The sequence below is a fragment of the Megascapheus bottae genome, chromosome 13 (assembly GCF_031878675.1).
Source record: "Megascapheus bottae isolate mThoBot1 chromosome 13, mThoBot2.hap1, whole genome shotgun sequence".
Lineage (NCBI taxonomy): Eukaryota > Metazoa > Chordata > Mammalia > Rodentia > Geomyidae > Megascapheus > Megascapheus bottae.
Window position 1 is genome coordinate 29,778,935 of NC_143521.1, and position 26,980 is coordinate 29,805,914.

General features: G+C 40.1%; 1 protein-coding gene across 2 annotated transcripts; it reads right to left on the reverse strand.

Moving 5' to 3' along the window:
* Positions 1-1,693: 1,693 nt before the first annotated feature.
* On the reverse strand, positions 1,694-25,944 carry Exoc1l (exocyst complex component 1 like). Of its 2 annotated transcripts, XM_090344065.1 has the most exons (4): positions 25,845-25,944; positions 25,034-25,171; positions 6,494-6,624; positions 1,694-2,261 (listed from the first exon to the last, which is right to left on the reverse strand). In XM_090344065.1, exons 3-4 carry the CDS (start codon positions 6,593-6,595, stop codon positions 1,995-1,997), a joined length of 369 nt encoding a protein of 122 aa, XP_090200191.1. In that variant the 5' UTR covers positions 6,596-6,624; positions 25,034-25,171; positions 25,845-25,944; the 3' UTR covers positions 1,694-1,994. The 2 variants fall into 2 exon arrangements, with proteins under 2 accessions (XP_090200191.1, XP_090200190.1); XM_090344064.1 differs by lacking the exons at positions 25,034-25,171; positions 25,845-25,944 and adding an exon at positions 16,243-16,505.
* Positions 25,945-26,980: the final 1,036 nt, after the last annotated feature.

The window sequence follows — 26,980 nt, forward strand, 5'->3', positions numbered from 1 at the left end:
TGCTATAAAAATAAGTGCTGGTGGAGTCTGAGTAAGCCTTCTAGATAATTTGCTTGTGTCTTCCAGGCCTGCTCAGGCTTGAACTTATGCCACTGCTACATTTCAATAGATTTTTTTTCTGAACCTATGCCTTGCTGGAACAGATGATAGACAGCTCATAATCAGTAGCTCTAGTTTTCCCAATGGAGACCTGTTCTCTTCCTCAGAATGTACATCCTTGCAGAACAGTAAGAACCACATATTTGAAATTTAACATAGTGTTCTTATCCATCCAGAGCATCTTTAGATCGTCTGGAACAAATGGCCTTTTAGTAAGGTAACTGGTATGCCTACTCTTCGGGACAACATGTATAAGTCATGGATACTTAATAATTTCACACCCTTTCAACATCCTTCCTTCTGAGATAGTCTAGTTGTGGTTCTTCACTCTCACATAATAAATATATTCTAATATTCCTGCATACCTGAGCCTTCTGATTCCCAGAACTTATTTTAGATTGTTCTGGCATCGTCATTCCTATTTAGTACAGGTCATTATTATATCCAATTTTTTTTGTGGGTCATGGGGCTTGAACTCTGGGCCTGGGCGCTGTCCCTGAGCTCTTTAGCTCAAGGCTACCACCCTACCTGTTGAGCCACAGCCCCGCTTTCCATTTTCTAGTGATTAACTGGAGATAAGAGTCTCAAGGTCTTTAGTGCCCGGGATGACTTTGAACTTCAATCCTCAGATCTCAGCCTCCTTAGTAACTAGTATTACAGGCATGAGTCACCACACCTGCCATTATATCCAGTTTTTAAGAAGACACCAAAGCTGTATATTAGGACTTCTGCCACCTGTCCTTGCCAAAATATTAAACTGTAGATTAACTCCATGTCATGTATTTGCCCTTGTCCAGCCTTATAATCTTATCCCTCTGGCCTAACACCTTTCAGCATTTATTCTCACAATACTACCTTTGTTCCTAATAGTACACATTACAATGTTGCAATTTCTTCTGAGTTAGTTTAGGCTAGTGCGGCTGTGTGACTTTGACTCCCAAGGGGACTATTGGTAAAGTGTGGAGACACTTTGGCTGTCATTACTAAAAGGGTTCTGTAAGCATTGAATAGGAAGATGCCAGCGATGCTGTTACACAACCCTCCATGGCAAAAAAAAAAACAACAACAACAACAACAAAAAACCTATCCAGTCCAAAATTCCACAGATGCCAAAGGTGAGAACCACTGATCTCTCTAGAGCAGATACTGCAGTTCCCCACATTGCCTGTGCTACGATTCTGGAGCTGAGGTTAGAGGGAGGGAGGATCATAAGGAGGGATAGTGATGAAAACAAAGTCATATTAAGATGAATTTCCTTAGCTATATTCTTTTCAACATTTCTACACCATGAAAGTTGCTTTCCAGTATCAAGAGAAAAGAGGCTCTTGGCAACAGAGGATAAAAAAAAAAAACTGGAGTTTTAAGGTTATAAAAACCATATAATTGACCCTCTTCTAGATTTCAAGTCTGCTTAGCCATGGACCCAGGATCACTTTCCTTAGCTTTAGTTTTCAAAAAGTACTTCCTTACACTTTTTAGAAGTATCCTAATCGAATCAGAACCATGCACTGTCTTCCAAAGCTGTGGTGAAATTCAAGGGCGAATAAGTTCCAAAGGAATGATCATATTAAAACACATATATCCGTTTATTTGAAATATGAAGGGAAGGGGGAAAAGAAGATGATTGGGAGGGGTGCCGGGAAGGAAAACATGGCAAGAGGTATCAGTGTTCAAGAAGTAATGTACCCACCACCTGATGAATGTAACTGTAACCCCTGTATATATTACCCTGACAATAAAATACAATTAAAAACATGTTTCATTATAGTTCTCAAAGCATTGTTTCATTTCCATCTAAATCACAGCCACTGATGAAAAGATGAACATTTTGACTATCAAGATTTATTTGAGGAAACATTGCCTAGCACACTGATAAAGGAATGCAGAGCACATCTTTAAAGTGGCAGGGGACAAAGGGACAGACACACAAGATTGAAAGCATAAAAGCATATTCTCATGAGGACCAAGCAATCCTTGTTATTGGAGGACCAAATGGAGTCATCATTAATGTAAGTAGAATCAAAATTCACAATCTGTAAGTCCTTCTTGAGATATGCATGATTCAGCTTATTTACAGTTCGAGCAAATGCATACTTAGAAGCACAGCTGTATGCTTCCAAGCTGTACACTTTCTTGAAGTGCAGGTCAAAAAATGGATTGTCCTAGAAGAGAAGGAGAGACATGACTTAATTTGTATCCATGAAAGTCGTTTCCTGGATTCTCTCATATTATCTTGGGTATATTTATTGATTACAAGTATCAGCATTAAATATAGTTTTGAAATCTACAAATGAACTTTCCAAACTATGAAAAATCATTACTTAGTATTTAATTAGCGGTTTTAGCTCACAGCTATTTGAAACAAACATTTCTGTATTTCATAGTAAATCTTCTTTTTCTTTAGAAGCTGAGTCTATATGCATCCCATACAAAAAACAAAATTTCATACATAAATTGGCCTTGCAAATAACTTTTAAAAAGCACATTTGCTCTTAAAACAATTTTATGCATTGTAATTCTTTTCAATGCTTTAACCATCCTTCTTTATCTCGATTGTCAAATTCTAGAGTTATTTTTTCATGCCTTTTTCCTACTGTGTCTGCCTTTTTCTTCTTTCTTTCCTTCTTTCTTTCTTTGCCAGTCTTGGGGCTTGAACTCAGGGCCTGAGCACTGTCTGTGGGCTTTCTCAAGGCTGGAGCTTTACCACTTGAGCCACAGCACCACTTCCAGCTTTTTCTATGTATGTGGTACCAAGGAATCGAATCTGGGTCTTTGTTCATTTTAGGCAAGCACTAGGCCAAACACCTGGCTGAGCTTTTTTTTTTTTTTAATTTATTGTTATTATTAAGGTGCTATACAGAGAAGCTACCATTTCTAAATTTCAGTTTTATTCATTTATTTTAAATTGCTCTTTTATTATCCTTAAGTAGTATATGAGAGGTATCTCTTCATCAAATCAGTTTGTAAGTGCCTTTTTTTTTTTTGTCAATTGTGAGGCTTGAAATCTGGGCCTGGGTGGTGTCCGTGAGCTCTTCAACTCAAAGCAATAGCCCTACCTCTTGAGCAACAGCACCACTTCTGGTTTTCTGGTGGTTAAATGGAGATAAGAGTCTCACAGACTTTAGTGCCAGGATGTCTTTGAACCATGATCCTCAGATATCAGCCTGCTAAGTAGCTAGGATTACAGGAGTTAGCCATTGCATCTGGCTTTTAAGAACCTATTTTTTAAGTATCTGTGTCATCAGTTACAAGAATAAATCATGGGTTGGGAGTTTTGCCTAGTGGTAGAGTGCTTGCCTAGCATGCACTAAGACCCAGGTTCAATTCCATATATATAGAAAAACTGGGAGTGGTGCTATGGCTTCAGTAGTAGAGCTCTAGCCTTGAAGGAAGCCCAAGGACAGTGCTCAGGCCCTTAGTTCAAGCTCCAGAACTGGCAAAAATAAATGAATAAATAAAAATAAAAATAAACCATGTTTCATACATGACATATATAGCTATCACAGTCCCTTTGGTATTGAGGATTTGAGATGATAGCTAGGGATGACAGAAGATAATAAACACATTTATAGACTTCTGAGGGGAAAGGAGGTTTCTCCTTGCCTTTGCTAGAAGGGTGGTTCTTTGTGCTGTTTCAAAAGTAAATAGGGAAAGTACAGGATGGATAGTAAGGTGTTTTTTGTTGGGTTTTTTTTTTCAGTCATGGGGCTTGAACTTTGGGCCTGGGAGTTGTCCCTAAGCTCTTCAGCTCAAGGCTAACTAACAGCTTTACCCCTTGAGTCATAGCACCATTTCCTGACTTCTAGTGGTTAATTGGAGATAAGAATCTCACAAACTTTTAGTGCTCAGGCTGACTTTGAACAGTGATTCTGAGATCTCCGCCTCCTGAGTAGCTGGGATGACAGGGGTGAGCCACCATGCCTAGCATACTTTTTTGTAATTAGCATATTACATGTATATTTCATATAAAAACAACTTGGCTTTTGCAATTTCTCTTTTAAATAAAATTCTTGCAGGAGGCAGGAAAACTATTAGATGATCATATGATTCTTAAAAAAAAAAAAAAGAAAAGAAGGGCAAAGCATGAATGCAAACTTTGTAACACCCAAACTATTACAAAAGTGCTGGTTTGAGCTGTGTGATGGTGGCTCACACCTGTTATCCTAGGTACTCAGCAGGCTGAGATCTGAGGATTGTGGTTTAAAGACAACTGAGGCAGAAGAGTCCCTGTGAGGCTCTTATCTCCAATTAACTACTCAAAACAACAGAAGTGGAGCTTGGCTCAAAGTGATAGAGCACTAGCCTTGAGCAAAAAGAGCTCAGAGACCCTGAGTTCAAGCCCCTTAACCACCACCAACAAGTGGTGATTTGTTTCATACATCGTATACATATATATGATATATACATACACAAATTTGTGTGATTTTATACTAACATTTAAGATTTAAGTTCAATAATATGATAGAACAGATATGCAAAATTGACATAGTGTTTAGGGAAGTTTTTTAAGCATTTATTAGATTGTGAACAATTGTGTTCTGAAGTATTCTCCTAGAAACATATTTTGTATTGACCACATATACTAATATGTATATAAAAATTAGCCCATTCCTAAGTGTCTAACATTTGGAAAAATTGTCAGAAAAATGTTATATAAATATGTACAATCAAAGCAATGCTATCTAGCATTTTTTCACTAAGAAGTTCTGAAGATACAGTAAGTGTTGAATACAGAATTCCTAGATAATAGATTACAAAAGAAAGTATATACTGATTTTAATAAAGGGAAAATTGAGATTAGATAATTAACTAGATTTGATGCGTACTCCTAAAATGCTTCTGCTTGGAAGGCTGAGGCAGGATGAAAGTTCAAGGTTACAGGGAGACTTTGTTTCAATAAAACAACCAAACAGAAACAGAATAGAACAGAGTAATACAAGTTCCAGACCCAGCTTTGATGACCTAGCATGACCCTATCTTGAAAAACATAAAAGGTTAGATTATGATTAATTAAGGCAGAATTAAATGTTTGTAGCGAATTCTCTCCTGAACCTTCAGCACCTAGTAAGACTGGGAATATTATGAATCCTTAGTAAATAGCAGAGTGAATAAATGAATAGTTTCTGGCAGCAAAATAATCTAAAGAAACAAATGAATAAATTTCTTAGTGTAGTATGGACTCTCTTATTTTCCCCTGCAAAATGAGAACAGTAATAGAATCTACTTCATGAAATGTTATGAAGTTGATTGACTTTTGACATGGAAGGAGCTTAGCTTGGTTCCTGGCATCTTGTATGGATTTACTAAGTGTGGGATTGATAGCTGATAACCCCAGGAATGATGGCTAGTGATTCCTTAGGGCACTTGGCCCCACCTGTTTAGTCATTACATTATTGACTTGGATAAAGCCTTAAATGTAACATTTATTAAATCTCTATCACACTAACATGATAGCAACCTCCCCCCAAATAGTAGAAGATTTGATGGGTGGAAATAATTGGTCAAATGAATGGTAGTTATTAGGATAAAGAATACATGAATTTCATTTCTAATGCATTCAATAATAACATCACAAATATTCAGTGAGTGCCTATTTTCTATTAGACAGAAGTCAATGAATTTTTAAAAAACCATGGTCCTAATTTTTGAGGAGTTTCCAATTGAAAGGAAAGGCAGGGTGACCCCATCACTGTGGTCTGTAGGGCTATGGCTACAACACATTTACATCCAGGACAAAGGATGCATGGCATGGGAAATCATAAGGACTTTACCAAATGTGAAATCTGATTTGGGGGGAGGTATTAGGTGGGGTCTTGGGAATTCTCAGCTTTGACAATTTATACTTAATGAGGTATTGTTGACATACAAAATTCCAGGGAAGAGTGATGAACTCTCCATCAATGGAAGAATTGAGGGACAAAACTGGGAAAACTCCTAGTTAAGGGGAAAAAGGGTGGGGGAGACTTGAATACCCATACTTCTCTCCTTTTACCACTAAGATTGTAGGATTCCCAACTAAAATGAAGTGGGCTTGCCAAGAGAGGCTTTGAACCCCATAATTTACAGAGGAAAGGGGGAGGCGGAAAATATCCTAAGTTTGGAAAAATGCCATTTAATATGTTAGGATTGACTGGGTGATGAGGTTTTAACCTGTCAAGAGAAACTTGGACAAAATGCTTTTAAATTTAATAGACAAAATTCCAATTCAAACCTCATAAAAGCAGAACAACAAAAGGCTAATAGATCACTGCAGGAAATTAATTCATACCATTTCAGAACAATATAATGTCCTCTTCACACTCAGTATGTGCCAAGACGATGTGAAGTAGGACCTTGGGCATAAAGATCTCCAGCACACTGATGTGATATCTGCCTGAGGTAGGGTAGCACTCACCGTGTCTGCCTCTTTCCCGTCAATCATCTGCAGATCATTCAAAGACCACTTTTTCGTTACTTCATATTTTTCATCTAAACCTATTCTGTAGTGTTTCACCATAATTATTTTTACTTCTTCACTTTTGGTCACTGTAGGACAGAAGAAAATACTTCATTTATAAAAGCTGAAGCCATGATAACTTATTTAATTAGCACAGTTCAGTATGTATGTATCCTTTTTCTTTTTACAGAATGAGTCTGAATCCAAATTATAGCTGTACCCCAATTTTGAACCCTCATGTAACTGAACCTTTGTGGACTTGTCTCCAAAGCTGCTCAACGTATTTTATTTTTATTTTTTGCTACAATGGTGTCTGTACTGTCACAGTGATGTCTGTTAGAGCACTGTGAATGGTGTGATTTTAACTCTGATCTTTGGAGTGGATGGAGAAGGATAGACCTGGGGTCTAATGTTTGCATAGAGTCTGAATAAAAGTATTTACCAAATCCAGGTGCTGGTGGCTCACACCTGTAATCCTAGCTACTCAGGAGGCTGAGATCTGAGGACTGTTATTTGAAGCCAGGCCAGGCAGGAAAGTCTGTGAGACTCTTGTCTTTTCTAAACTACAGGAAGGAAGGAAGTTGGAAGAAAGGAAGGAAGGAAAGAAAGAAGGAAGGAAGGAGATAAAAGAAGAAAGAAAGAAAGAAAGAAAGAAAGAAAGAAAGAAAGAAAGAAAGAACCAGAACAGAGCTGTGATTTAAGGGGTAGAGTACTAGCTTTGAGCAAAAGAAGCTCAGGGAGCGCCCAGGCCTTGAGTTTTAGTCCCAGGACCAGCACATACTTAAAAGCTATTTACCAGAACAAGTTACACAGTGTAAGAAAGTGAGGAAAGAAAAAGTGTTTTGCTCACTTGGCCACCCAGCATTGAAGAGCAACTAAACAGGACTGTGGGATGTAAAGGTGCCTGCACACAGCTACTATTGCCCTGTTTGGTGTGGTTTGGAACTTATGAATTCTCTCAAGTGTGTCTCACAAACTCTAGCATTTAACACAAGTTGCTACCACAGAGCAACTTGGTTATTCATGTGAACAAAATGAGGGAAGTAATTTCTTGTTTCCTTAGTCATTTGTCTTTTATCTCACACCAATATAAGAAGAACCAACATCTAAACATACAGGTGCTACAATAGAAACTGTCATTGGGTTAATAAAGGAGTATCTATTGAGTACTTTATATTTGATTACTAGATTACAGATGCCATAGGAGAAATAAGTCAGGATATAGTCCCTGCCTTCTAAAATAGATGGTCTTGTTAAGGAGATCCACTCTCACATATGCTAGTGTGTTTTAAAACAGCTGGGGATGGATTGTCTAAAATTTTCTTTCAAGGTAGATAACGTCACCAGGCATGTTGGCTCAAGACTAAAATCCCAGCTACTCAGTTGGTAGAGATAGGAAGGAATACAGTTCAGGATCAACATGTTTAAAAAAAAAAAGTTAGGGAAGTAGCGCTATGGCGCAAGTGGTAGAGTGGTGGCCTTGAGCTGAAGAGCTCAGGGAGAGCACCCAGGCCCAGAGTTCAAGCCCCATGACTGTCAAGTTAGTGTGACTCCATATCAATAAATAAGTGGGGCATGGTGGCATACACCTGTCATCCAAGTTATGAGAAGGAAGATGGTAGTAAGAACAACACAGTCTGACATGGGCCTGGGAAGCTCAAGGTGCTATCTGAAAAAATTACTTAAAGGAAAAAGGGCTAGAGGAATAAAAATAGAATAAAAACTGTTACCAAGTTGTATAAGAATCACAACACAATCCCTTTATACACTTTATCTGTGTGGATAAATAAGGGATGGGGCATGGCTCAGATAGTAGATAGTAGAGCAGCTAGCCTAGCAAGAAGGTTCTGAGTTCAAACCCTAGTATTAACAAAAGTAAAACAAAAAAGGTGGAATATGTTGTAGCTTCTAAGAGTTAGTATAGAATTTGAGTGAAAGTTGTGTGTATGTGTGTGTGTGTGTGTGTGTGTTGTTAGTTGTGGGTCTTGAACTCAGGGCCTGGGCGCTGTCCCTGAGCTCCTTTTGCTCAAGGCTAGCCTTCTACCACTAAGACCCACAGTTTCACTTCCAGTTTTCTGGTGGTTAACTGGAGATAAGAGTCTCATAGACTTTAGTGCCCAGGATAGCTTAGAAGCACAATCCTCAGATCTCAGCCTCCTGAATAGCTAGGATTACCCACATGAGCTACCAGTGCCCATGGAGGGAAAGTTTTCTTTTGGTCTGGAGAGTATCAATTTGGAATGCTGCGATAGTATGAATGTGTTCCAAGTGTTTCTAGGTTGGCAACTGAATTCCCAATACCATGATGTTAAGAGGAGGATTCGGTTAGAGACGATAATGTCACAGCTCTGCCTTCATGAACATGGATGAGTGCCGTCTTCACAGTGGACAGCTGCTGTGGGAATAGACTCTGATGAGAGGATAAGTCTGTCTGCTTTTCCACTTCCCCCTCCATGCCCTATCACATGATGGGCTAACACAGCAAGAAGTTCTCACCAGATATAGCTCTTCTGCCTTGGAAGTCCCAACCTCCAGAGCTGTAAGAAATAAACCTCTGGCCTTTATCAATTACTCAGGCTCACGCATTCTGTTGCAGACACATGTCCTTCAGCTTAACTATAACACAACACACATGACATGTAACAGAACACAACACAACAGTCCTAGTGGCAGATACGTGGAGCAGATCTTCCCTTTGGAAAGACAGGGATCCAGGTGAAGGCATTTTCAGGTGGAGGACAGCATGGGGAAGTAAACTGACAAGGGAAGCTAAGCACCAGGGCAGAGGACGGTGGACTGCACAGGCCAGTTGGGACTCGGATATGGTGAATCATAGGGTTAGGCAGAGGCTTGCAAACATGCTTTGAAAGGCTCTGGATTTGAAAGTCCCTTCTTTGGGCTGAGGAGACGGGAAGCTGACCTGGGCATCTTTGGCTCCAGAACTGGGATCCATCAAGATTGTAACTCCTCCTCTGAAGGTGCAGGTCACTCTGAAACCAAGGAGACCCTCTGAGCTCAGAGTTGTTGATTGGGCTGAGTTTGGGGCCCTCTGGAGAAGGGAGTCGGAGCTGGCTGACAAGGCGCTGAGCCACGCGTTCTGTGGGCACTCAGACCCATTCAATAGGGGCTTTCCTCTTGGAGTCAGGGACTAATAAAATACTAGCCCGTTAAAGCAGCCACGTGCAAGATCCATTAAAGAAGAAAAGAAAGAGGGGCTGAGAACTCTGAAGGATACAACGTGGCTGGATTGTACACTAGTTTCCTGGGTTAGGGAAAATTAATAAAAGAAGTAAGAGGGAAGGCTAGATGCTGTGATTTAGGCTGCGTGGTCCAGAGGTTTGGGAGAGGAGGGATGGCACATTTTGAGGATAGAGGAAGGAATGGAGGGCGCGTTTGTAGAGGACCTCAGCAGATCTTAGCCGAGGTCTTCGGCTAATGGCTGAGATCCCTCCGGATTGGGTGGAGAGTTGATGGTCCCTTCTTTTATATTTCTCTAACCCTAAAATGGGCCCCTCTGCATGCGTTTAGAGGCCAGCTCTAGGAAGAGGTGAGGATAGAAAAGGAGGGGTTAGGCAAGGGTGTGGAAGTATAGGCACAAGAGGGTAAGTTATTGGCAGTGGTTCCTTCCACCAAGAAGCAATTACGTCTGTGCAGACCAAAGCTTTACCTCCGAATCAAAGGATTCTGCTCTTTTCACCTAGAGATTTCTCTAGTTACTTCAGGGCCTGAGAGGGAAGAGGGATAAGGTGAGGTAGAGAAATAACTGGCTACTGAAAATCTGAATGCCTTATTTACATGTGATGAGAACCGGCTGATTGACTGGAGAGTTTCTCAATTCATGAAGTCCATAAATATTTGAGTGCTCTTTCTGTACCAAGCACCGTGCAAGGAATTGAAATAATTTGTTCCCATTAGCGCTATTTCTGAGACCAGAGGGAGCGGTGGGTGGCAAGAGAAGGAAAGCATGTCAAATGAGGCATGGGCAGGGAAAGGAAGGCTCACAAAGAATGGATAGCTTCAGCTGATTGCTCCCTGAGGGAGGACTCTGAGTTGTAAAAGGCAGTAGAGCTCAGGAGCATGGGAGGTAAAGAGAGTTCTAAGACAGCAAACTAGAAATACTTGACACTTGTGGGTCCCTGTGAGAACTTGGTATTATTGGCATAGGAAGACAGGGAAGGCAGGTGGTAGGAAGCAAGACAGGCATTAGATTCGCCCCTCTGGAATAGCAAGCTAAGGAGTTCACATGGTGTTCTGAGAGCTGAGCAAAGAGAAGTGTCACTGAAAGATTTTAAGCAAATGGACAGGGTGTGGTTTAAAGTCTAGATTGTATGATTGGAGGTTCCATAAAGAATAGTTGGAAGGCAGGGGAAAGATGCTCAGAAGATAGGGTCTCCCAGCTATTTACTTTCTTACATTAATGATCAGTGTCCCACTAGCACAAACCAAAGAAATACAATGACCTGCTTTCAAAGTTTGCCTTTTGATGAAGTTCAGAGAGAGAGAGCGCAGCCTCCTTAATCTGCCAAAATAGCCTCTTCCAGAGCTAAGAAGGCTCCAAGAATTCCGTTTAGCTGAGAGCCGAAGAAATCTGCTCAGTCTGGAGTTGACCCAATCCCTAATTTCCACATTTGAGCTTCCCTGCCAGCAGAAATTAAATAGCCATCTCCACATTAATGCAGCAGCAAAGTGGAAACTGAGCACAATGTCTTGAGACAGAAATGTGTTTATACAGTGAAAATGTGAGAGAGCTGACTTCCTTAGTATTAGGGGTATAATTATGGTACAGAGAGAAATATCCTTAGACCTAGAGAGCTTCAAAATGAACTTGCTCCAGTTTCAATAGTTCAGCCAGCATTTTCAGAGGTCCATTCTTAACTTCCTAACAATCATTTATTTTTGCTTTTAATTTTAGAATAAACATTGCCATTAAAATACTTATGTTACTATGAGAAAATAGGAAGCATTATTCATGAGACTAAGTGGAAAGATAACAGGCCAATTTATTCAATATAATTTGGCAGAGTAAGAGGGAAACCAGTAGCTCACAAGTTGCATGAGAATGCTTTACATAAATAGATAACTTATTTTATAACCCTCTTGATATGTTATGGTTTTTATCATTTAAATTAGCTAATAGTAAAAAAGTTGCTCCAAGATACCAAAAGAAAAAAAACTCCATGAAATGAAACAATATATTGATGATGGCTAATTGCTGATTTCACTGAAAAAAGGAATGGTATAAGTAAATAATACTTTACTAGAAATAAGATATAAGTAAATAATATTTTCTAGAAGTATTCAAATAAAACAAATTTGTGGGCCAGGAATCTGGCCTAGTAGTAGAGTGCTTGCCTAGCATGCACGAAGATCCGGGTTCAATTCCTCGGTACCACATACATAGGAAAGCCAGAAATGTTGCTGTGGCTCAAGTAGTAGAGCATTAGCCTTGAGGAAAGCCGAAGGACAATGTTCAGGCCCTGAGTTGAGTCGCAGGACTGGCAAAAAATGAAATAAAATAAATAAATTTGTGGACTATCTGGGGAACCTTAAAGTATTAAAAAGATTGTCTAAGCCTGGCGAGGTGGTTCTCGCCTGTAATCCTAGCTACTCAGGAGGCTGAGATCTGAGGATAAAAGTTCAAAGCCAGCCTAGGCACAAAAGGACCTGAGACTCTTATCTCCAATTATCCTCTAGAAAATGAGAAGTGTGGCTTGGCGCAAGGACAGGGAGGTAGACTTCAGCTGAAGAGCACTGAGACAATGCCCAGGCCTAGGGATAGGGTGGTAACCTTGAGCTCAAGAGCTCAGGGACAACACTCAGGCCAAGTTCAAGTCCCATGATCCACAAAAAAAAAAAAAGAAAGAAAAGAAAAAAAGATTGTCTACTGGGCATCCATGGCTCACTCCTGTAATCCAAGAACTCAGGAAACTGAGGTCTAAGGATTGTGATTTGAAGCCAGCCTGGGCAGGAACATCCTTGAGACTCCAATCTCTAATTAATTACCTAAAAGTCAGAATTGGAGGTGAGGATCAAGTGGTAGAGCAGCAGCTTTGAGCAGGAAAAGCTAAGATAAAGCTCCAGGTTGTGAGTTCCAACTCCAGGACTGGCACACTTGTTGGCTATAGGAAGTTAAGGTGTATGCTATTACAGAACAGGGGGAAAGGGAAGGAAGGGATTTGGAGGGTACAAAAGGGCCACAGAAATAGAGGCCTGCACAAGACTTGCTTTATGAGTTCCCATCTAGTATATTCTCAGAGCAATGCAGTAGGATGGTGGGCACAATACCATTGTGCCCTCTTAGCACTTAGTAGCAGGTAATCTTGGGCAAGTTCTTTAGCCACGGTAAGCCTGGGCTATGTCATCTAGGAGACAAATAAAATACTACGTGTGGAATTCTTAAAGTGTCTTGCTGCCTAGAAGCAACGTGGCAAATGGGAAGAACTTAAGCTTTAGGTGTTTACTACCTGTGACATTGTGCTCATCACCTAATGTCTGTGACTGTGTTCTCCACATCTGCAAAATGGGAATGTCACCTAACTTATAATGCTGTCATGAAGATACATAGTGTGTAGAAATGGCATAGAGTGGACTTGTTTCTGGCACTCAGTAAGTATGCTTTTCAACTTTCCATTATCTACAGTATCATTCTCAAAAGGACAATTTCGAATACTTCTGCATCTTCAAACCTCTGCTATAAAGTGGACATTAGAGTATGGATATTACAGTAGTTGACATTTGTATCTGCAAAGTTGTGAATTAGTCCCTGGGAAAATCTGTCTTGTGAGCAGGTACCAGATGACATTGTGGGCTGTTGACTTTAGAGACAATAATAACATCTAGCCATTTTAGAATGAAAAAAACACAAACAAGTCACAACAAATCACAAATTATCACAAAGTGACTCATGAACCTAAATAAAAGTCTTCATCATTGCTGTATTATCATCTCCAACTAAAATTAGCCAAGTTTTTTTTGAGGGGGGGAGATGTCAGAATATTTTATTTACATTTCTCTATAAAAGTACTTGGCCACGTTCCACAATTGTACTGTGTGTGTGTGTGTGTGTGTTGACAGAGAGAGAGAGAGAGACAGGGAGAGAGAAAGAGGCAAAGACAGAGACAGAGACAGAGACACAGAGAGACACAGAGGGAGAAACAGAAGTGAAAAATACAGAAGGATGTTTTTATAATTTTAGAAGATAAAAAGCAGGAATTCAAAAAAATTTCAAAAGTGACTTTTATATTAAATGTTTGTTACCCATTTCACAATCCTGATTGTAATCAAATTGTATGATAAATTTTTATGATATATGTATTTATTTTTAGTAAAATGTACTTTCTATACATCAATTCCATATTTTTTCTTTCTTAACCTTTTCCAAGTAAAGAATAAAAGCTTAGTCAGATTAGAATTTCCCCAGGTGTGTTATGCTTTTTTGAGTTTAGGTTCTTAGGTTGATGTGAACCCAAGCGCATTCACAGTTGTTAAAGGAAGTATTATGGAAAGGCCATAGAAGGGAAGTACCGGTCATTATGAGTAACTCTGCAATGTGAAAAATTAAAACGAATTCACCTGGAGCCCAGAGTCTGGCCTAGTGGTAGAGTGCTTGCCTAGCATGCATAAAAACCCAGGTTTGATTCCTTGGTACCATATACATAGAAAAAGCCTGGAAGTGGTGCTGGGGCTCAAGTGGTAGAACTCTAGCCTTGAGAAAACCCAAGGATAGTGCTCAGGCCAAGAGTTCAAGCCCCAGGACTGGCAAAAAAAAAAAAAGAATTCATCTATCAATCGCTGCTCTATTTTCAGAATGAATGCAAGGCTATTTAAATATCTGTTGCCCATCCAATTGTTTTTCCACTGTATTACAATATCTTCAAATGTGCGAACACTTAAAATATCATCCTTCATTTTCACTTGTACAAAACACTGTGAGTAAGCCAGACACAGTGGCTCTCATCTGCAATCCTAGCTACTCAGGAGGCTGAAATCTGAGGATCAAGGTTCAAAGACAGCCCAGGCACTTAAGTCTGTGAGACTCTTATTTCCAATTAACCACCAGAAAACTGGAAGTGGATCTGTGGCTCAAGGGAAAGAACCGAGCCTTGAGCTGAAGAGCTGAGGGACAGCGCCCAGGCCCAGAGTTCAAGTCCCACGACTGACAAAAAACCAAATACCATAAGTTAGCAAGATTATTTATTCTCAATTTAGTGTTGAAAAGATTAACTACTCCCAGGGTAATGTTACTGTTCACTGAAATGACCACTGAGAAAATTCTTTAGTTGTATGCTTTCTGTTGTTAAGATCCTGGGAATTTCCAGATTTCATTACATTGGTTCTGTGTGAAGCCTTTTATTTTGTGATCGCTGTCTTATTTTCTATTGGCAGCGCAAGTGGTTTGACAAAATTTATTAGATAATTTGGTTCACTGAGAAAAAAAGCTCTGTTCTAATACAAAACTAAAATGCATGCTATATTCATAGTTTGAGCAAGTAGCATTTATTTTCAAATTAATACCCATGAATACAAATGCTTCCTAAAATATAAGAATACTTAATGCATTGTGACTACCCATATAATTTATGTTATACATTACACAATATACTATACCAATCCCTGCTTCTATGAAGTCAATATACTTGAATATATATCTTGTTTTCACTATAAATGTTCTTGTTTGAGAATACTCATATTCCTTGAAAAGACAAATGCACCACAAACACTGAAAGTTGCTGAGGTCTTTCCTAACCTTCCGAAGTCTATGAAGTGGCCCAGGCCAGGAGAAGGATGCTCTGCATATTAAATTCAATCACAGCCAAAGCATTTCTATCTAAATTCAGCACAAAAATCACAGGTGCGGTAAGTCATAATTAAGTGCCAAAAGCCTACTCATGGCCAGTTTTATGAATTTTAAAAACATGAAGGGAAAATATTGATTTGATGAAATACAAATGCTCTCCATCTCGAAGCACTTTATGCAACATCCCTTCGGTCTGAAATTTCAATTTTTCTGGACTAATTTCTACCATTAAAAATCCTGGGGTTTTTGTTTTGTGTAGCCTCTTACTTGGGTTTCTCCCCAATTTTTCCCTACCAACCCCCTGATTCCCCTACAAGCAGTATAGTCTATTTACAGCATAGTGTCTAATGAGTGAGTATCACTGACATTCATTTTTAGTCTACATTAGGTTGCAGTTAATAAGATTATTTTAATGCCAAAAATCCTGTTTTTTAACATAAGGGAAAAAAATTAAAAGATTTTTTTTTCTCCTCAGAAAGCTACTAGGGAGTTGGGTTGAGGGTGAGTGGGAGAAGCCAAAAACCTAAAATGCTTTGTTCCTGTCCTAGAAGGAAGAGGAAGAACACTAGTTATACTGAATGGTTGAAAATAATGCAATTCTCCAATGTATTTAAAAATACCAGAGCAGTCTCTGTTGATTTTTTTTTAGAATAAGTTCTTATATAAAAATAAAATGCATGCCATGAGACTAAACAGACTATCAGAGGGGGAAAAATCCAATCAGGAGGAGAATCTATCCAGTTTCATTTCTGAACAACTACAGTTTCACAATACAATTGTTTCTTTTTCCAAATTCCTCAACTTAATCACAAGAAGACGCAGTGCTGTGTAGGCAAATAAACACAAGAGAAAAAACAAACCCTCATCTCCCATCCAAATATGTAAGCAATGAATGGAACGAGCAGATTACCTGATACACAGAGATAATACCTGTCCTGGACTGAGAATTCTATCTCAATAAATTCGTAGAGATGCTGAGAGAGGGGCTTAAACAGTTTCTTCTCCAAGTCCTCCTTTACCAATGATGACATTTCCTCCAGTTCTACTTGGCCGAATATTTTGGCTCAATCTCCCACCTTCTCTCCTTCTGTTGCTTGGATATCTTATTTAGGTTTGTGAGCTTCCCCCGTCCTTAGTTTCTCCTTAGTAGCCAGGATCCAGGTTCCAGAGAGCACCTAGATGGCCAGTCTTTACTGCAGTAATTGTGTTGTGGCAGCTGCAGGAGAAGCAGCAGCACTAGCCCCAGTGCCAGTCCTAAACACCCAGCCCAGAGCAGGTTGCTAGACCTCTCCTGTGGCGTGCTGCAGAGGGAGCGCATTTGAGAACACAGACCTACTTGTGGAGTCCTCCTGGGTTCCAGCAGCCTTTCCCTTCACAGAAACACTACAGAGAGAGAGAGAGACCACTACTTCAGCTTGAGGCCATTAGATAAATCAGCTGTCTGGCTCTATTGATTGGGATCATCTTCCATTAAGAACTTTGCTCTCATCAGCAAGAGAAAAAGGTATCCGTGCTCATGCCTAACACTTCCAACAAGTCTCTCTTTCTCTGTTCTTTCCCCTTCTGCAGTATCTTCCTGTAGTATCTTGCTTCTGTATGTATCTGCACCAATTCCTGGATCCAAATCTATTGTTGAAGTGGTTATTTACATGCACATTTACTTTTGTTATCTTTAAGAAGTTGTACAAGGGAATGTCAAGTCAACATGTCAGTTTTTAAGTATAATGCATCTTGATCAGTATCACCCCCTTTGATCATTCCCCCCATCTCTTTCAAGCACACTTGTACTCTTATTTATCTAGTTCTGAAATAAAAATGTAAATGGTTCCATTTTACTTCATTAACAGATAAAATACCTTAGGATCCCACTGGAGTGAAGCATTATGTTTGTTTCTCGGAAGGAAGGGTGTGTTTCCTATCTTCAAGAATTTAGGATCTAATAGAGGTGAGGATATTGAATAAGGATGATAAATATGTAAAGTGAGAGTATGGCATAAAAAATTGAAATACAGATTAGAAAAGTTCTCTCTCTGATGCAGCATGGTGGTAGAGATCTGGGGCGAGACGATTGAGAGCAAAGTCTGAAGGTAAAGAAGAGGAGCTGACTGAAAAGTACACTGGGGATAAAGCTCTGCATTTGAATAAGTCTCACCCCTGAATACTCTAAAATCGGGTGGGGCCTCTGGGGTGATATTAAGAGGTGGGACTTGGCTCGTGCTTGTCGCTCACACTTGTAATCCTAAATATCACAGGAGGCTGGGATCTCAGAATGGTCGTTCAAAGCTAGCCCAAGTAGACAGACACTCTAATCTCCAATTAGCCAGGGAAAAAAGACAAGGAAGTGGGGGTGTGGTTGAAGTGGTAGAGGGCCAGGCTTGAGTGAAAAAGCTAAGCAAAAATGGAAAGGTCCTGAGTTCTAGCCTCACCACTAGCACATTCCTACAAAAGAGGTGGGACTTTAAGGCTTTAACAAGTGGCTAGGCCAGTGAGGATTCTCCCTTATTAATAATATGCAGGCCCTTGTAAAAAGAGGCTTTAGTCAGCATAAGAGCAGGCCTGCTCCCTGCCTTCTTCCTGGGGAAGATACAGTGTTTCTCCCTTGAGAATGCAGTCTGCAGCAGATCTTCCAACCTATAGCAATGTCTGGGATTGAGACATTGAGAACTGATACATTTCTGTTCCCTTAAATGACTCAATCTGTGCCATTTTGTTTTAGCAGCACAGACAATGATATGATGTTTGTGAGAACAAGTCCTAGTTCACAGAACTTGTAGGAGGATATGTGAATGTCAAAAAGAAGGCTAGGAAGAGACTGGGGACAGACCCTGAAGGGTCATAAATGCCAGGGATTCTTTTGTATTTTATTCTATAGAATTAGAATACTAATGAAATTTTGGGGGGGTCATTCATTCAGTCATTCATCAAATGTTATTCCTCAATGGCTATGTGCAATGGTTCTGTTCTGAGAACTGAGGAAGTAGTAATGAAAAATTAGGCTTATCCCTTGCTATGGATAGTGGTCAGTGGGAATAGATGGAAGATAAAGTAGTAAACTGGTGGAATGTGTGGGTGCATGAAACAGCAAGTGACAGATGGAAGATAGAAAGTATAAAGAATCCCACTGAGTCAGAAACATGCAGGCAGGCAGTGCCACGGTCACCTCAAGACTTACTGATCAGAGTCTTAAGAGCTTTATTTTCTTTTCTGGTCTATTATGCTGACTTTTTGTCTTTAGGTTGCTGGGGTTTATTTCCAGAAACAGAAAGAGGAAAAATGACCCTGGTTTTGGCAATACTGGGCATTGAGCTTGTTAGGCTTGCTTGGCTGGCCCCTCTACTTTCTGAGCTACACTTCCAGTCTAACTTTTTGCTGGCTACTTTGGAGATGGAATATCTTAGACATTTCTGCCTGGATAGCTTTGACCTCAGTCCTCCAGATCTTAGTCTCCTGAGTAGTTAGGACAACAGGTATGAGCCATTGATACCTTTCTCATGCTGGTGAGAAGTGGTTTTTGTTGATTTTTCTTTACTATTTTTTCTATTTCAGGAAGTGAAAGGTTGTGTTCTCTGCTACACTACAGGTTCCCTGAAGGTAGGGCTATGTTTTCAGCTTGAGCCAAAATATGAGATTTGCAGTGCCAGGCACGTAACAGGTACATTTATTTATTTGCAAATATTTACTAAATAACAAAGACGTGAATAAAACAGTCTTGAATGACAAACTTTCTCTGCATATGACTTTGCAGTGATGGACACCTGTTATTCTTTCTAGTCACTTACCACAACCCATACTTCCTTGTTCTCATTGTCATAAAGATAACACATTTCATTGTGAGTCTCAAATGCTCTTCTGGAATGTTACAGTAAAACACTCTGAAGTCCTTAAAAAGCATATGCCGGGAGTTTGGCCTAGTGGTAGAGTGCTTGTTAGAAAAAAGCCAGAAATGGTGCTGTGGCTCAAGTGGTAGAGGTCTAACCTCGAGAAAACCCATGGACAGTGCTCAGGCCCTGAGCCCAAGGCCAGGACTGGCAAAAAAAAAAGCATATGTCCATGTTATTCCAGTATGGCCTTCAGTAATGTTGAAATTTCAAGCCTGGAAACTAACATGATCACTTCTAAATTCTAAAATGAAATCTTTCCTATTCACTATGTTCAGAAGCAATTTTTCATTGCATTGAATATTCTTAGCTTTTCTGCTCCAGATAGGACACTCTACCCCTGGAGCCACACCTTCTCCACACTGTGTTGTATTTGCTTCCGTATCAATTTAGTTGACTCATAAGGACAAGGTAAAGACATGTTAAAAAGTAAAAAAAAAATTCTCAATTGCTACATAGTAGTGACTGTTTTCTCATAGCTGTTTTAATGATGTTGCGCATAAATGGGGCTTTTTTTTGTGGTTTTTTTTTTCCCCAGATGATTGAGAAGCTAGTAGAAAAAAAATGGTGCCAGGTTACAAAAAAAATAAAGATCTCTCTTAAAGTTCAAAATAACTCTAGGAGCCAGGTGTGGTGGCTCATGCCTGTAAATCCTGGCTACTCAGGAGGCTGATATCTGAGGATCTCAGTTCAAAGCCAGCCCAGGCACTAAAGAACGTGAGACTCATATCTCCAATTAATCATCAGAAAACAGGAAGTAGGGCTGAGGCTCAAGAGGTAGTGAGTGGTAGCCTTGAGCTGGAGAGCTCAGGTATAGTGCCTAGGCCCAGAGGTCAAGCCCCATGACCCATAAACAAACAACTCTAGGGAAACCTACTAAGTAAGTATTGCTCTATAAAAGCAAATATAACATTGACATACCACCTGCGCATATACTTTATCTCTAGATGACTTACAATACCTTAAGCAAGATAAATGCTATGTGAATAGTTGCCACACTGTATAGTGGCAATTGTGGATACTTACAAGGGAAAAAAGCCTGTGCAAGTTCAGTGCAAATGCAATAAGGTATTTTCCATTTGTGGTTGACTAGACTCATGAATGCAAAATCCACAAATCTGAAAAGCAAACTGGGTACTCTTGTTTCTGCTTTTTGTTTGTTTGTTTCTGCTTCTTTTCCACTGGTTATGGATTCACCGCATGGTTCCTTAACTCTGACTTTCAGACACTTGTTAGAGAATACAATCCTGTGTCTGAGGGAAAAGAAAACCATGTCTTTCTTTTGTGACACTTGTTTGTGAGGACCTGATTACCTCCCTGAGACTTTGCACTCCTGTTTATCCCAATGTTTATATAATGTATAATTCTGTTTATACAGTGTGTCCATGGTAGCAAGGCCTTATCAAAATCTCATTAATGCCCGATTCTTTATTGAAAAAGTTTCCTCTGACTTGTATACATCTTCTTCTGTACATGTTCTGGAGTGACTTTAAAAACAGAGGCAGGGGCTGAGAGTTTAGCCTATTGGCAGAGTGCTTGCATAGCATGCACGAAGACCTGGGTTTGATTCCTCGGTACCACAAACATAGAAAAAGCCAGAAGTGGTGCTGTGACTCAAATGGTAGAGTTCTAACCTTGAGAAAGTCCAAGGACAGTGCTCAGGCCCTGAGTTCAAGGTCCAGGACTGGCAAAACAAAAACAAAAACAGAGGCCATTTCCTATTGAAAGGGGGGGGGGAGCCCTAAGAGTCCCATGAAAAAATATTCTGATAAAATACATACACATGGCAATTTCCAGAAAGAGCTTGTCTTACTTAATTGTGCAAATAAAAAAGCTATAAAGAAGGTTTTAATTTCTTACATAGAATAACAATGAAAGGGGCTCTTCTGCGCCTCCAATCCTTCACTGTCACTGAGGGGTTAGTACTTGCTCTTTTGTGCCTGTTTCCTTTAGGCTTGTTAGAGTCCTTTATGTTGCTGCTTGTTATTTGTGTTTTGTTTTTAGTCACTTTTATTTATAAAAGATATTTTTAGAGGTAGTATGAACTTTTAGTAAACTACACTGTACTGTTCTATTTAGAAATTGTGTGTGTCAAAGCTTCCTTGTTAAATAACTAGTAGGTTCTCTGCATACTGATGGATATAAAGGCCAATTGAATATACATATGTATATATATTGTAGATTGTGGGTGAGAGAAGACAATCTTTCTCTTCTTACTGGAATGAAGGCTGAATGTGTAAGGTAAGCTGGAGCCGCTTGAAGCCATTGTCCCCAGCGACAGAGAGGCTATTTTCAGCTTAAAAAATAAAAAAGGAAAGGAAGAGAAGATGAGGTCATATATACAGAGAGAATGAGATGGGAGACAGATGAAGATGGAGAATTCTGATGACATCATTTTGACCCAAAGGCAAGACTCCAACTATATAAATCAAAACTCTATCTAGTTGTCCTAGCAAGTTCAAGTTGAATTTGAGTCTTTTGGAAGTTTCAGAATATTACTTTTCACATAAATTAGTTTTGCTACAAAAGGAATAACCACTTTTTTGTTTCTAATAGAACTTTATATCTTTTAAAAGATCACAACTTATATTTATAATCTACCAAAGACAAGCTCTGATGACTGTTTATTTTCATCCCTTTCATTAAAGCAGGTTCAGCTGGAGCGTCTGCAGGTTACAGTGGTACCACTTACTCAGAGGAATCAGAAAGTGCCTTCTTAAGGAATTACCTACCCAAGCAGAGAATGGAAGAGTTCATTAGCATGATACACCTTCAAGAACAGAAACACATTTTATACATGGTTTATTCTCACCTTCCTAGCGCAGTGCCTGGTAGAGGTTATTCCATTAATTCCTTGTTATATGCAGAAAAGTACTGGATTATAAACTCTCTTAGCAAAGTGTGGTTGTCTACTTCTATAAATTCAGAATTAGGAGAGCAGAAGCAGAAGGATTCAGAATTCAAAGCCAGCCTGGGCTAAGCAGGAGGATCTTGCCTCATGAAAACAAACATAAATAAACACAAGAATCTTTCTCTCAGGAACCATAGCTTATGTATTTTTATATTAACTACGAGATCTTACCCATAGATGATCAAGAAAGATTTAGTGAATTGAATCAACTTGTAATGTAGGCAGGAGAAATCAAATAATTGAGAAGTGCCTCAGTTGGCCAAATCTTGCTCTCCCTTTTTTCCCTGTTTCTAGATCTGTATCTGATATGATATATATATAATAAAATATGCATATGCATATATTATATATGCACTCTTGAAACCCTCTCAATTTCCATAAGATTAGAAATGTATCACAACCTTTATTGACAACAGATACTTGGATGTGTCTCCAGTATTGATTTAATAAAAGGTGACTATCATCACTGCAAGAGATGAAGAATTGAAGAGTGCAAGGAATTTAGCATTATTTCCTTAAGAATGACACATCGTAAGCTGATCTGAATCTCTTTGTTTGCCCAGATTTTTTACTGCTTTGATGGATGCCACACACACCTCCCTGCCCCCACCCCTGGCAATCTCTCACAAGCTATTGATAAATTATTCAGCTCTGAAGCAAACCCAAGGGCCAGGCATAAGATGGTATGTGTGTTTATCAGAGTCCAGTCAAGAGGCAGAAAGCACAAGTTACTTCGAAGACTCAAGTGAAGAATGGTTGACTGGGTATAAGGAACCTTTAATTGAAAGGGAGAATGAACTGTTAGTGGGCACAGCAAAGCCTGCCCACCTCTCACTGGGGCAACCAAAGAAGGAACTGGTTTAGGGCAGAGAAGCCATGGGGTGACATGTTGGGGAGTCTGGTGTTTCTGAGTCTAGAGGAGGACACCTGAGGTCTGAGATATTGGCTCTGGGGAGGGGCCTTCAGCCAGCTGTGTGTGCTGTTGATAGGCTGTGGAGAGGCCATCTCCAAATGCTGAGAAAGCTGCAAACTAGATTTCGTGGCTGCCATAGGAAGGAGCCTCCTCTATCAGAGCGCTACCCCCTGCAGCACAAAGCCCCCCTGATGCAGCCAGGCTCTCTTCCTCATTGAGTCTTGCAAATCTCCAGAGACCATCCCATTGGCAAAGCAGAAACAGCCTTGGAGTCCTCGTCTCAGCACCACAATGCCAGGTTTGAAGCTGAGTACCTTAAGTGTGCAGGTGAAGGGTTTGTCCTGTCTGCCATGATCAGTGTCACAATGCTTAGCTTTAACTGAATTTGTATCCCAGCTTTACCCTTTTCAGGCAAACTGGGGCTTCCCACCAGTTAAAGCTTTTCCCTCCTCCACAGATGGAGAGAGTAGCTCACCCCTACTCAAGGCCATTGATGGCCTAACTACAGTAGGTACCCTAAAAGAATATTTGTACTAGTTGCTGAGGGGCTTCTTGCCTAATTTCATCAAGTATCCACCAAGAGCAAAAGTACGGAATAGCTTTATACACTTGGTGGAAACAGGAAGACCCGTGGTGAGCCTCAGAGTCACCTGCTGCCTCTTCTGCACTGGGTCTGGATTGACCTTCTCCCCTTCACCAGGCCTTGGGAATTTCAGGGAAGGATGCTCACCCCCACACAGCTGCCGGATGAGTTTGTGGAAGGATGCTTTTCATTTGTGAGTTCTCTTCCTCCAAACCCTACCTACTGCTAAGGTTCCTGGATACAAATTGAGGAGGAGACAGAGCCTGAGGTAAAGGGAATCTGGTCCCATTTTTTTTTTTTTGTCAGTCCTGGGCTTGAGCTCAGGGCCTGAGCACTGTCCTTGGACTTTCTCAAGGCTAGAGCTCTACCACTTGAGCCTCAGCACCACTTCCAGCTTTTTTCTATGTATGTGGTACCGAGGAATCGAACCCGGGTCTTCATGCATGCTAGGCAAGCACTTTAACCACTAGGCCAAACTCCCGGCCCCTGGTCCCATTTCTTTGGGAGTGTGGCTTCAAGGCAGGTAGAGAGGACACCCAGGAAAGGCACTTCTCTACTAAACCTGACTTCAAAAGAATGCAGCCACCAGTTTGATCACAGGATATCTCTCAGTAGGCTATGTGGAATCATGGTGTCTCTAAGCAGTCCTTTGTGGGAAAAAAAATGGAATGAATTTATCTGAGTTCCTTCCTGCCTTTGACTCTCACTGGACAACATTTGCATATGGGCGATCCATACCCCTATTGGGTGGCACAGAGCTTGCAAAAGTGGCTCTGGTGATGAAGCTGCTACAGCTGCTGGGTGGGTGGGGGGGGAAACGACAGGAGGGTCCTTTGGCCTTCCTCCTCGAAAGGAAGAGACCTTGTGCAGTGAGGGGACAGGAGGCAATGGCAGCAGTGTCCAGACATTTCACTGAGCAAGTGGTTCAGAGAGAATCTGGGGAAGTACATAAGTCAGGTCTGCTACGCCTAGTAAGAAGCTATCAACTAGACATGGAAAATAGTTAGCAAAAAAGTGAAAGGAATTGGGAACATGAAAAGTTCTAGAAGGATATATGTGGAATATAGATTTATAGAGCATGGGAAATAAGAGGCATCTCCATTCTGAGAGGCAGCAAAACTGGTCCCACCTCAGTTCCCTGGGTTCGATTTGCTGTGGGTGGTCTGGAACTATTCCCTTTAGCTCTTGGATCAAAAAAAACTCTTTACTCCTAACCATTCTGTCTCAGAGATACAATTTTGCACAACTAATGTACACACAGAGTATGTTAAAATTTTGCTATATAAAAACATCAGGAGCACTCCCAGACGGAAACTTACATTTAACAACACATTATTACATCGAATTAAATTGCCCAGGGAAGTCAGCCAATCCAAATTCTTCTAGACACATGATCACATGTCAGCTCATCAGCACCTGTTTTGGGCTTTAGCGAAGCACTTGCTCAGGACACCAAACATCTTGACTGCAGTCCAGGCATAGAAACCAAGAGTGCATGGCATTGGACATTCTCACTGGATCTTCTTCCTTATCCTCAATGTAATGTAGGGGATGCTGTGGGCAATGCACATAAAATGTTCCACATAAATATACACTCAATATGTATTAGTATTTTCTTTATTGTAAAAAGCAGTATTAGATTCATGGATCCCTTCCTTTCTTCTTTCCTTCCCTCCTTCCTTCCTTCCACTTTCTTTATATCTTTTTTGGGGCGAGGGGATGTCATGGAGCTTGAACTCTGGGCCTGGGCACTGTCCCTGAGCTCTTCAGCTCAAAGCTACTGCCCTATCTCTTGAGCCTCAGCCCCACTTCTTGTTTTCTAGTGATTAAGTGGAGATAATAGTTTCAAGGTCTTTAGTACCCAGAATGGCTTTGAACTTCAATCCTCAGATCTCAGCATCCTGAGTAGCTAGGATGACAGGCATGAGCCACCAAGCCCAGCCTATCTTTTATTAGCTACAAAGTAGAGGGAAATTTCATGGAGACATTTCCATGAATGCATACACTGTATTCCAATCAATCTCTCTCATGGATTTCTAAGACCAACTGTAGCTTTGTCATTCCCTAATAACACTCTAATTCATTATATTAATATGAATGCTTAGAGAGCACTTAATATGGTATGCAGTCCTGTACATATACAGTCTTGTACCATCTTGTCCTTTAAATTTTATTTAAAGTTCTAAGATTGATGACCTACTAAGAACTATCCTAGAGAAAAACTTACTTTGTCAGTGATGGAAAATATCTTGATGTTAGGTCCTGATCATTCCTTTTGAAAAATATTTTCTAGATGCCCATTAGTATGTGTTCAGCTGATAACTCATGGGTGTGGTGGAAATCACTGGATATAGAAGGGTTGATTCTAAATCTGAAGCATGGTAAATTATATATTATTGCTTGGTCTAACTGCTCTTTGTAATGCTATCATGTTTCTAATGGAAATGTTTACATTAAAATTAATATTAGATGGGTGACGAGTTGAAATGGAAATGCGCTCTCTTGCCATCAAGGTGGCTCTGGGTAGGTTTTTGGACTCAGTTAGTACAAGATTCTCCACATAAAAAAATAAAGGAGGTTGTCTTATTCATCAACCACAAAATCACTCTAACCATTTAAGGAGCAACACTGAATGCAGGAACCCAAACTACTATTCATCCTGAATTATGAAGATAGTGAAGAAAATCAGGAAAATTCTCTTTATTCCAAATGTATGTTTTGATTAGGAAAAAAGTATCATTAAGCAATACTGGCAAAGTGGAAAAGTCTGCAATCATATTGGGCATTTAGTAAAACATGAAGAAAAGTAATATAAGATTTGAAGTAGGACTCCAGAAATGTTTATTTTAGGATACACAAAAGATGCTATTACAGGTTCCTATGTTTGTGGATGAAAGAATCCTGAACTCGCAGTAAAAACATGGAAGCTTTTTCAGGGCCTCAATATGCTGCATTTTGTTCTGAATTTCTTGGCCTGGCTTAAAATTATCTGTGAATCAAGAGGCTTAAGTTATCTCAATTGTTTCTTAGTGTTACCAGTTTTATAGTGTTATTGAGATTTTATGAATCCATAGTTTTACAAAGCTTCTTTGAAAAATGACAACCCGATTCCTGTAACTTTTGCTTGTGGCTCGCTCTCTACTACTTGAGACATGCCTCTAGGTTAGCATTTTACTGGTCACCAAAAGGAAATAGAGTCTTTCTCAAGGCTAGAGCTCTACCACTTGAACTATAGCACCACTTCTGGCATTTTCTGCGTATGTGGTACCCAGGAATCGAATCCAGGTCTTCATGCATGCGAGGCAAGCACTCTACCACCAGGCCAAACTCCTGGCCCCACAATGGAAATAGAGTCTTATGAAC